Source organism: Danaus plexippus, chromosome 28, assembly GCF_018135715.1.
Source record: "Danaus plexippus chromosome 28, MEX_DaPlex, whole genome shotgun sequence".
NCBI lineage: Eukaryota > Metazoa > Arthropoda > Insecta > Lepidoptera > Nymphalidae > Danaus > Danaus plexippus.
Window position 1 is genome coordinate 1,502,267 of NC_083556.1, and position 12,993 is coordinate 1,515,259.

The 12,993-nt window shown below is 29.5% G+C and overlaps 1 protein-coding gene across 1 annotated transcript; it reads right to left on the bottom strand.

Annotated features, from left to right (window-relative positions):
- Positions 1-44: 44 nt before the first annotated feature.
- Positions 45-11,089, bottom strand: LOC116776134 (NAD kinase 2, mitochondrial). The gene is made up of 11 exons (XM_061525405.1): positions 10,771-11,089; positions 5,448-5,565; positions 4,899-5,063; positions 4,437-4,538; positions 3,520-3,628; positions 3,158-3,267; positions 2,751-2,859; positions 2,328-2,461; positions 1,855-1,994; positions 1,124-1,249; positions 45-731 (listed from the first exon to the last, which is right to left on the bottom strand). Exons 1-11 carry the CDS (start codon positions 10,817-10,819, stop codon positions 613-615), a joined length of 1,281 nt encoding a protein of 426 aa, XP_061381389.1. The 5' UTR covers positions 10,820-11,089; the 3' UTR covers positions 45-612.
- Between the last annotated feature and the right edge of the window lie 1,904 nt (positions 11,090-12,993).

Sequence of the window (12,993 nt, forward strand, 5' to 3'; positions counted from 1 at the left end):
TATCCTGAGTAATTAAAAAATTCACTAAAGAATAATGAAACAAGTCCAGAAGTATAACTTGTATTGTATAAGATAAACAATTATATAATAACAATAAGTACATAATTAATATTATAATAATAATTTACTAAAGTGATGTTCAATTATCACATAAAATTATACAAAGCACTTTATTTCTTAACAACTCAGTCTTGACTAACTAACTTAATTGCAATGAACCTTAGGCATAATCTTGAAACAAAGTCAACTAAAATGAAACCGAGTAATTTTGAAGGAAAAACTACAGTCAAACTTAACGATTCCCCGATCAGAACGGACAGACGGAGGTGACTATATTGAATTCAATATTTTATTGCATGCCAGAATTTTTGATAACTATAAGAATAAAAAAAAAACAGTTTTGACAATAATTTCATATCACAAGTACCGAAATACTAAAACAAATCAATAGTTATAAGTTATATCCAAGCAAAAGCAACATACACACCACTCGCATGACAGACAGCAACATTTTCACATTATCCAGTATTCTAAATTACAATGTCTCATAGCCGGACACTCTAAGGGACTGGTTTGAGTGTTAGAGTTGTGGACAACATTTTATTTGAATCATTAATAAGGCAGGGAGTCGTCCATTTGTACTGTCATCAAGGAATCCTCGGGGTAGACTTCTAGCAATGCCTTAGTCCCATCGTTGAATGGAAACGATACACTGCCATCTATAACCAGCCCTGAAATAATTAAACAAATTTAAATATGACCACGTCCCTTGTGTGTGATGTCTTAGAGCAGAGGTTTATAAACTTATTTTGTCTATTCCATTTTGAGAATCAATTTTTTTTTGCGGACCCCACTTTTTCTCTTACTGAAAAACTACTATAACTTATTTTAGCTTAATAAAATTAAAATTCACCCCCCAGACCTTTACACAACGCCATTTTCTAGGCCTACAGCGTACACAAGGGGACGTTTTGCCCACTTTGGGAAAGGCTGTTTTATGGAACCAAAAAAATCTCAATTTACTATGTGATTATATATAAATAACATTGTTTCAATAACATAAGTTTTCTTTGCCCACACAGCTAGACCTTTGACCTAGTTTCATATTAATAATATATCTCACCAGCATCACTACAGTGCGATTTGACCCTGACACAGCCAGCCCTGTCCCTCACCCTGAGGCCGCGCGGCGCTGGCCACTCCTCAAACGTGATGTACTCACGAACAGAATACGCCAAATACGCTGAGTCTGGACAAGACAACAAATACTATCAAGCAAACATATATATATATATATTTATATATGTTTGCTTTGCTTTATATATATATATATATTTATATATATATATATATAAATATATATATATAAAGACAAGGAAAACATATTTTATTCAGATTCTCCTATATCGTGCATTATTTTTTTGTACATTATAGAAATCTTTAGAACCTTTTTATTGTCAACCTCTTTTAAATTGAAATTTAAAAAAAAGGTAATAAGATTTTTTTATGTGGTACAACACTTAAATTGCGTACATACACCACAAAATTTCAGATTATGACATTCAATTTGTTTGATAGTAAATCTTAGAGATATAAACTAAGACCATATTTTCATAGTGAATTTATAGTAATAGCATAACTTTATGAACACAAAACAATCCCAAACATACACTATATAGCGGACTACAATACATTTTTATATATGCTTGCATCACAGTTATTGCTATGCCTCAAGTCTTCATTGTTCCACTACAGACATAATACAAAATTACTAATCTAACGAGCGAGCTGATGGCTAAATTGTTCAAAATAAATTTAAAAGCATGATAATAAAATAATATTATGATTTGTGACCTGGCGGGAACATTAATTTCTGGTTGTATCTCTCAGCGACCTCCCTCGCCTTCTCCAACGTTGTATCCATCTTCACATCAAAATCCTCATTTAGTATCTGCATCAGCTCCAGCACTGAATGGGTCCGGAGACAGTTGATACTGAAATTGTACATTAACTATGTTTTTCACAGTGAGCTGAACTACTGAACTGATTATGATGAAACTATATGAGACTGACATTACATAAATATATAATGAATATTGAGTAATACAATAGGAAAATTAAATTATATGAAAATATATGAAAAAACTGTTTTATAACAAAGTATGCTTGTAAGTTGATAAAAGAAAACTTATGGCATAAATTATTTCAATATGTGTGTGCATATATGCATGTCTCTGTGTGTGTGATTTGAGACTGTACATATATATATGTGTTTGTGTGCGTGAGTGTATGTGTGTGTGCGGGTGTGTGTGTGTGTGTGTGTGTACCTGTAATGCCAGGATGTACTCCCCGTGCCAGTTGTGACACAAAGCCCCGAGCTCTTGGTGTGTGTCCACTGTCCGTTGTCAATTTGTAGTCTGAGGAGGGACACGCGTGACGTCACACTCTCACCTATAAACACCTGGACAGAAAAACATCCAGGTTACATACAACACATGTATATATTGACATGTAGTGAGAGTTATATGTGTGTTTCTGTACTACTTAAGATAGCTATCTTAGAAAAAGGCAAGCTTGGAAATCAGAGGCTGTTAGTTGTCAAACACAAAGACCTGATTGTTAGTCTGTTTATATATATATATATATATATGTGTGTGTGTGTGTGTCATATATATATATTTCTATCAGCCACACTATATACATATAATAACACCGGCTTATGATATTATATACTAAACAATTTTAATTACCTCATTCAAAGCCAATAATGGCAACACTTTGGTCGCTAACGTACAACTGTCTTCTTTATAGTTTGTGGTAGTATCAGAATTATCGTGAGGATTAGTTACGGGAGGATATCTAGAAAAAATAAAAATATAATAAACGACATAAAAATACAATATCTTAAGATATATCTTAAGAATTTTTTTCAGAAGATCTTTAAATTTTAATGACAAATGAATAAAATATTCCAAATACATTTTAGGTCCAATTTATTCGTTAAATAGTACTAAAAAAATTATTACAATTAATATATATATATATATATATATATGTATATTACTGTTGGCTTGCTATTTATTTGCATTTAAACATACTTGGATACCTTATTACATAATTATATATAGCGAGTGTTATAAAATATCTGATAATACACCTGCAATAATTCATGGTGTGCAGGTCTACAGGTGTTATCGTTTCCAGCTGTTTAGGTTCGGACGTTATGGTTGTCCTTATTCTGGAACGACGCATCCATCTAAATCTACCCTGTAACATAATGTATGGGACACGTTTTATGAAAAAAAAATATTTAATAATATAATATAAGAGTGTATAATATGTTTTATAATGATAATTAAATTATCTTATATTTTATTCAGTCCTATTTCGGATAAATATCTACATCGTGAATTAAGTTAAGATATTGTATTGATATAGCCTAATAATAATTGTAGATATATGTAGATATGTAGACACAGATAGATAGATGGACAGATACGTAGATGATGATATCTCTACCTCCTTTAGGGCTGTGAAGGCACCTTTCACGTCGTTGGAACACCAGGTGGGTAAACACAGCCTACCGACAGATTTGTGTGGAGCGCTGTTGAAGCCTATAACGGGTTTGCTAGAACAAAAAAATATATAATTTTTAATACACAACAACGTTACGATGTAAATTTTATATAAATAGTAAATAATTTTACTATTTATGAATGTCAAAATATATTTTTTTTATTGTTATTTCGACAAAATATTTGTACTAATACTCTTTAAAATTTTTCTTTTTCTAGTCCACAGTATATATTATATGTTTTATGAAAAAATCAAAAAAGTTATATTTTTAATATGTCCAAATTTAAGGACAAAAAAATTTGCAATCAAAGATATCATAATATATATTTTTTGAATATTTTAATTTCAATAATTAAATGTATTCCCGTGATAATTTTGTATAGAAATGACGTTGATAGCTTCAGGTAGAGAAACACTATAAATAAACTAATTATTAAAAAAAAAATCTATGTAAAATGCAAAAGAATTGTGTTCACAGAAATTATTTTCATAAAAAAGGCAATATAAAGTAATTAATAATTTTTCTGAGATCTAAGATTTTCGCGAGTACTCATTTGGTGGACACCTCGTCTGCCCGTGATCACGGTTGCTGCAAAGTAACCGAAACGTCGAGATTATGTAGTTTTTAAATAATAAAATCCGCGTAGTAAATCCGAATAATACTAGTTTCATTTAAATAATTTTTCTATATACAAAAATGTTGACGATAATAGTAATGATTCTGTTCTTACACATTTAGTCAACATACTAATAATTTTACCCAACATTGATTGATTGATTGACTGACTGATTGATTGATTATATTTATGGAATTTGTGAACTCTTATATTATTCTGCCGCGCCGTCCTCGGTGTACTCACGTGGCGTCTCTGACCCTTGATGCTGCCAGTAGGAAGGTTCCGTCACCGCCGCACGGCACCACTACGTCACACCACTTTATTAACTCGTCGTTGTAGGTTAAACTGTACAAAAGTAGTATTGAGTGAGGTTAAAGTAATAATCTAATTATAAGTTTCTTAGTATAGTATCTGGTTACGACTTCTATTGGGACTTTCTCGACTCATGAGGTCCTATTTAGATCAAGTGGAGTCTATTTATTTGTAGCTCCTTTGCTGTTTTGATAGCAATTTTTTTTTTTGTATGTATCCGAAATATAAAGGCGAACAAATATTAATATTTAGAAATCGCTTTTTATTTAATTAAATTTTCGCACAAAACGCCTGTGTCTATACGATAGCAATAATACAATCAGACATTGATTTCTCACAATCCGTTAATATTTGTATTATGTTGTGTTAGTATGGAATGATGTGTATTCTCACCGGCTGGCCATCTCCACCTGCAGACCCATACTTTTCAAACTGCTGGCCACATTCTCCTCGAAAGCCTTCTGCTGTCTGTGGGTCTCTATCATTGAGTCGAAGTCCGACCCTCGTTTCCGCAGGATGACCTCCAGATCAGAATCCGCGATATTGTCATGCATATGTCTGTGAAAGGTCGTACACTAGAATCACATCGGGAATCGAACCTGCTACCTAAATAGCTTAGCTTAAATTTTGTGAACCAATTCAAACATGGCGGAAGAAATGATATAAGATTATTTTTTTACAATGAATTTGAGAAAGAAACTATATTTAAATACTGCAATAAAAACTTCGTAAGAGACAAACTGAATTTAATGTTAATGGATGAATTAATGATTTTAAACATTATTTTTTTAAAGTTTAGTTTAGTTAAGAAAAAAAAATTAATTTCGTTCTAATATTACACTAGCCAAATATTCATGTTATTGACGAACACACACACACACACACAAACGCGCGCGCGCACGCACGCATCATACATATATATACACATATATATTGTCCCACCTCTCATATTCGTATCTGGTAACTTTTGACACTATGAGACATTTTTCCATTTTGAGACGAGTGTTTTCTTTGCGACTGATTGAACCATGCCCGCATAACTCTTTATTGTGACGAAGACCTGGAAATAAAAATGGTAACATCTAAATATAGACATGTTATTGTTATGTAATAGTAATAATTATCTACTACGTATATATATAGTAGATAGAGAAATGACAAACAACAAAACATTCCCACAATTGATAATTATTATCTAACATCAACCAATAAGGCGCTTCAAAAACAAGATTATTAAAGAACGTAGCTAAATAAATAATTGGAATATGCAAGTGTTGATATAAGTAATGGTTTGTAATTTGTATTTTATATACTAGCTGTTGCCCGCGACTGTCCGCTTGGACATCGGAGTTACGCTCAGAGAGGAAAGTGGGGTTTTAAAACAACACATCTGGAGCGTGTCACGACTTCACACGACGATGAATTAAAGCCTATACGTTATTCTGATGAGTAAGCTATATTATTATGGAGTTACATCAAAATCAGTTCAGTAGTTTTTAAGCGAAAGTGCAACAAACATGCGTGCATACGTCGAAACTTACGCGTTAATAATACTCCTAGCATGTGTTGCTACAACTCTGCGTATAGATTCACGGGGTGAAAGCATTTATATTTAATCTGTACCTCTAATTTAATTTATTTCTTTTTAATCTATGACAAAAAATTATTCATTTTACATGAATATAGTTGATGTATTGATATTTTTTTATAACGATAAGATAAACAATGACACAGTAACCGCGTGTTACACGTCACGCTTTGTTATTTTCCACAGTTATATATAGACAGACCAGATCTGGTCGGTTTTCATTAAACAGGGTCGAGGGAGATAATGGGCGTTAATCATTCGCCCCGCTGATGACACAGGGTTGTCGACTTGCTGAGGAATAATCGTAATGTTTTGATATTTTCCTAGGAATTCCACCGCGAAATTTGTGGACTATCGTCTGTTTCACTCATCCTAAGATTTAGCAAATTGATATGACTTAGGAATATGAATTAAAAAAAAAAAATTAACCCAGCTATCTTTAGAACTGAGTGCACAAAATACGGTCTTTGGAAGATTTTTTTTTTATCATTCATACTTTTTTAAATATTATACAGCTATCACAGATTGGATGTTTGTTCTTCATATATATTTATATATATATTTAGCAAAATAAATTCATAGTTAAATTATTACTATGAACGTCAATGCGTCACTGATTGGAAATTTTAGGACAAAAACCGTTGAGTTCTGGGTTATTTTTCAATGTCTTATTGTGAATCGGATGTGTCTATAGTCGCACTTGGTTTTGGATATATGAAGCTGATCGTAGGTATTTTTTGTTTAGGAATCATAGAAACATAAGTAGCTATGGCATTGAACTGAAAGTGGTATGGAATTTGGCTTTAAATACTCGCTAAGGAAACGTAGCTGTATATATATATATATATAGTCCCTGAAAAGTTGGTACTGTCCAAAGCGAGTTGATACCGAAACTTGTTGAAAATCGTATTCCAGAAGAAAAGTGGTCCATCAACAAGTAACAGATAACACGTATTACGAACCAAAAGATATCTTCCTTTTGTGTTAAACTTAAAATTGTATTTCTTCGATTTGAATTCATAGATTTTTTCTTTTAAACGACTCTCACTTCGTAATCACTTAATTGATTCTCGAAAATAATATTAACTAAATACAATTATGTAAATTGTACAATAAGGAAATGATTAAAATGACTTATACACGATCATCGTTATCTAAAAAAAAAAAAATTTTGCAAACACGCACATCTTATGTATAGATAAAATACATTAATCAATAAAATCTTAATAATAAAATCACGTTATCCGACGACCTTCGGTTTAAGCCTTCTAATGTTATTGAAGCAAAATTATAAGTCGGCACTGAAACAATACTATCACGTGATAGTCATACCATCCAGCGTGGAATATGTTATCCACGGTGGACGGATGAATATATTGATTGGATGAAAGTTTTCAAATCGCAGACATATTCAATCGTTGTAAAAAAACGACAATTTGGGTAAATTAAAAAAGTTTAGGCTCGCAATATCGTCATACAAAAGGTTTTCTGATAACAGTCATAGTTTTATTTATTTTCATTAGTAAGCTTCTAAGCACTTACATTTTGGCCTCCATCAAAGCCTCTATTAAATTTAAAATCTCTAAACACTATAAAGAAGGGCTAGGGCGAAACCCATATTTCATATCCAAGCCAATTGTTGAGAAATAATTTGAAAAAATAAACATTAATGGAAAATCAATATCAGATAAGATATCTTACAGTAAATGTTAATTTAAATCTTATAACATGATACTTACAATCATTTAAGTGATAGTCCCGTGATAAATACTGAGAAAAATATTAGTTTAAATCACTGTAAACAAAAACATTGCCGAGAACTTCATAGTTAGCTCATGCGAAAGGCCATTGGTTCTCATCTGAGTGCCTTTCCCATTAGCCCTACTCCTTTGCCGAATGTAATGCGACATGCGACAGACGGGCGATAAATTTGAGACGATACACTAAGACCTAATTTATACTCCCATTTCCTTACACATGTTTTAAAAAACATTACAAACGTTTAATGAGATAACCGTATCAAAACATCGTAAAATGAGTATGTGCGTCACATGTTAATGATATTAAAATAGATCATTAATTTTATTACATTTGATATTACGCAGTGATAATTTATGAATGAAAAAACATCTGAACTGTTAATAGCGCAAGTAACTCCACACAGTACTCAAGACTATAAGTCATCCAACAAATAAAAACGTTGTCATTGGGAAAATATTCTACTATTCCAATGCGAATGAAGTTCTATCTTTAAAAATGCATGTTGGAATTGTAAGCACACATACGGAGGTAGTTCGAAAACAAATTTAGAACTCTTTTTTTTTAATTTTTTTTTTCATGTTAGTAAAACTATATGAAGGCCATATTTAAAACAACCTAACCTTAGTGAAACTATTTTAATACTAGACTGAATTGATAACTTTCTATATTAAAAGATTTTAAATACATATTATATAGTTTTTGTATAATAAAATATTATTATATATCATTTCCTTGATTTTGATATAAATGACAAAATTTAAAGTTGATGTTATAAGTGTTGATATAGAAATATTGACTATTTTTTTGACTATACTTTATTAATATTTTGGTTTTTGGATTGGCCGAAATTTCTATTTTTTTTTAATAAATTTTCAATAGAAATATTTCAGGCTTAAGTCATTCACATTCAGCTTTGTATTTCAATAAAGGCTAAACTATTCGGCCATATATACAATAATAGTACTATATAGAGAATAAAAATAAAAAAAAAAATTAAAAATAATATATATTAAAATAATTTATTATAAGTATATATAATTATAAAAAGATTTAATTTTCCAAAACATATATAAAAAAAATATAAAATAATGAATCATATATCAAAGTAGAACAGTATATATATATATTAAAAAGATTTTTTGGTATAATTAAATATAAAAATGAATTGACTCAGTTTTTTTAACACTTAGATAACTTATCACAATCTATCTAATCTATCTATTAATAAAAAAAGATTACATTCTGTGCTGAAATTGGCAAACACATAAATTCCTGTGATATATCGATTTTAAAGCATATATAAATTCTACATACAATTGAAATTAAAAATATACATACATATATATAAATTAAAAAGCCCATCAAATATAGATTTCAGGATTGTGAACATCCTGTTTATATAAATAGGTAAAATTAATCTATATATATATATATATATATATATATATATATATATATATATATATATAAACATGCAATAATTTGAAGACCTTGGTGTTGATACCAACACATACAAACATATACACACATATACTTACTATTATTAGTCAATTTGTATATTTTGATTGCTTTATAAGTTGTGATTGTGTGGATAGTTCTTAAAACACTATCTTCCATTGACAAATACTTCAAAGTCTTTGTTATTTCTCTAAATACAATAATCATTGCTTCATTACTCGGTTTTAAATTCTAATGTCTTCTAAAATATATTTTTATAGTTATGTCTGTATTTGTAATTATTTTGACGGTACAAAATTAATTGTATGAATGATTTGAGTAATTTTCTAATAAAAGTTGGCAGATTTGTGTCGGATATGATTTTTTTTTTTTTTATAATCTATGCTCATTATATTCAGCCATGATATATTATTGTTTAAAATCCCTCTCTATGTAATAATCTGATGGCATCAATTTTAATTTAATGTTTGTGAAAAACATGAAACTGAGCACTTTATAGTGAGTTCAGTCAAAGCTTGTATAATTGATATACCTTCCTGATGGTTTCAAAAGTCATATGTAAAAAGTTAAGAATTTTTTGTTATACTTTTACCCCCAATAACTCCCAAAACATAAACTATTGTAATGGCAATTTCGAAGTTCTTTATCAAGTAATGAGGTACCAAGAAACTCTTACATCGCTGAGCCAACATTAACCATATGCTTAAGAACACCACGAGAAAACTGGCTACAAAATGGAAAGAACTTTATCAAAATCAGTTAATCCATTTAGCAAGTGTATTGCCACAGACATCGGAATCAAACATACAACACCCATCTTTTGCGCTAACGGTTAAAAATGAATTGGTTACACATTCAATATAAATACTCTTTTAGGTATTAAAAGTTTTTTTTTCTATATTCCAATAATATGTAATATATTTGACGTAATATCTATTGGAATTAATTTTTTCCGCATTCCATATCTAACCTTAACCCTAGAAATAATCATATGTTTATCATAATGCTATTATAATTAATGACATTATGATATCTTTGCTAATGATAAACAGGAAATTTTAATTATACCAATAAAATATTATTTTACACACACTGTTTATATTTTTGAACTGAATATTCTAAATTTAAGTATTAATTAGTACTTAGATGATGTAAAAAATGCTGTTATTGATTCAATGATAATAAGAAAAAAAGACTCAATGAGAACTATTTATAAATAACTGGGAAATTACAATGATAACAACAAGACACTTTCTAGAACAAGTTGAAAAGTCGAGCATTAATTGTAACAGATGCATCTATGTAACTTTTTTATATCACTGTTCAATAAATAGGTCACAAAAGGTTTCCATTTATTATAATTACGAGTGAAATGTCAAGCGAGTGATCGTAACTTTTACACAAGTTGGACTTTTTTAATTCGAGATATATAAATTAAAATGTTTTTTAAATACTTACGTCTTAATCCTTTCGCTATAGACACTGTAAAATTGTTTAACACAGACATAATATTACACTTATATTAACAAAGTCGTAAATAAATAAACAAATATTCCGCTTAACACTACACGGGACTGTACTTTTTCGCGGCGGTGTATAAACTGAATTTAAAATCTTATAAAAACAGAGGCGTGGCAATACGAGAGTATATTATCAATCGCGGCTTTAATTGTTATTCGTTATGATAAAAATAAGTAAGATATTGAACATTCTTTATACAACCTTGCTTTTGAGTTATGAAAAATGATAGCGAATTGCAATAGTGATACCGTGTGAAAGATATAATTTGACATTTAGTTTATCGTTCGTAAATTTGGTACAGTGTCAACGAATTAATTCTATATTTAATCAAAATAAATAATATCTTTGACTTCTATAGTAAATTCTTATTTTAGCTTTCAACAAAAATTATTTTGTCATATGAAGTAAGTTAAATTAATGAGAAAATTAGTCGAGGGGAAATAAGACACCCTAAACATTGCAGTAGCGCTTACATACATTTCAAGATAAGTTGCCAATGCAGAATTTTATTTAGTCGGACACGCATGGCCGTACACGTCATATTTACTTTTTTTTTTGCACGACATTATATAAACAAAATTAGGATAAAATGATTTGGTTTTCTATTGGGCGATAAAAAAGTTTGGGTCCAAAGTTACACCGAACGATAATACTCATCTAGACAAGTCCATCGGCACCCCTCAAAATGATAATTAATGAAAAATTACTTCAATTTCATTTTCCAATATTAAGTCAATGGAAACTAAATCCCATTAAAGGACTAAATCCCTTTTTTTTCGGAATTAAAACATTATATAATTTAAAACATGGCGTATTTTTAAAATATAACTTTTCTGGTTGAGTGGTTATTATAGTTTAAGTTATTTTCAAAATCTCCAGACTCTTTAACTTTAAGTATAAATTTTAGCGCTTAGCTGATTTTTTGCTAATTTCTGAGCACAGGCATTCTCAGCTTTAGCATTTGAAATTGATGTTTGTATTATAGGAAAAAGATTAAAATGAGATTTTATTAAAACTTAATGATATAAAATACAGGAACAGGATTTGATATTGTCCTTCCAGTATCCGAGTGCAGAGAATAATAATACAGCAGGTGAAAGAAATAATACACAGATTATTCTTTTCCTAAAGTGTGTGCGTACAAAGAACACGTCAGAAGGGAAGTCTTTGTTTAAATATTTTTATTATATTTATACTATCTTATATGAAGCTTTATATTCGAAAGTTTATTGTAGACGGTGAGAAGTATATTTTATGAATTAATTTTAAATAAAAAAAAAAAACATTATTATTTTATATTTTATGAACATTATTTTAAATCTCAAATCACGAATTGTAAATTATAATGCCACGTAGTTTTTTGTGAATATTATTTTCTTTTTAATTAATTTTGAATAGACAGAATTCTTGAAATTAATTTGTATATTTTAAAACATTAAAATCGTAAATTAACGATAAGATAATAAATATATTTCTTACTCTGATAATCTTTTAACTCTATTTCACTCTCACTCGATCCTTCTCACTCTCTCTCACTCTCTCTCTCCCTCTACTCACGTCCCGTAATTTCGTGTCACTAGTATTGTTATTATTGTACCTTTGTGAATGAAGCCACAGCAGAGTAATATATATTATGACGTTTTAATCGTAAAATTTTAAACGCGTTCCCTTCAAAACTCGTTCCCTTTAATGCCTACATAGGCTTTCTTCTAGCAAAGTGAATATGGAAATGAAAGACTTCAACATTATGATATTTATTTACATAGTTCTCAACCTTTAAGTCGAATAGTTTAAATGTCAAATGGAAACTCAATCAACAAATTTAGAACGGCAATAGCTGAAATTGAAAACCTGAACCCATTACTTTCGGGTAATGAAAACTTTCAAACTTTTTTCGCTGGTTGACAAGTTTATGGAATCAATTACAAAAGTACAGAAGTCTTTAATTTTGTAACGTAATTATAAATATTAAAAAAAAAATACCATTTCATTTTCAGCGAAAATTAAGTAACCAATATTTTCATTTCTTTTACATGATTATAAATAAAATATAGTTAATAATCTTATACATATTTACATTCTGATTATAAAAATCATTTCAATCATTATCACATAATTAATAAATTGATAAGCGCTTATTTGTCTATAGGATCTAAAAAC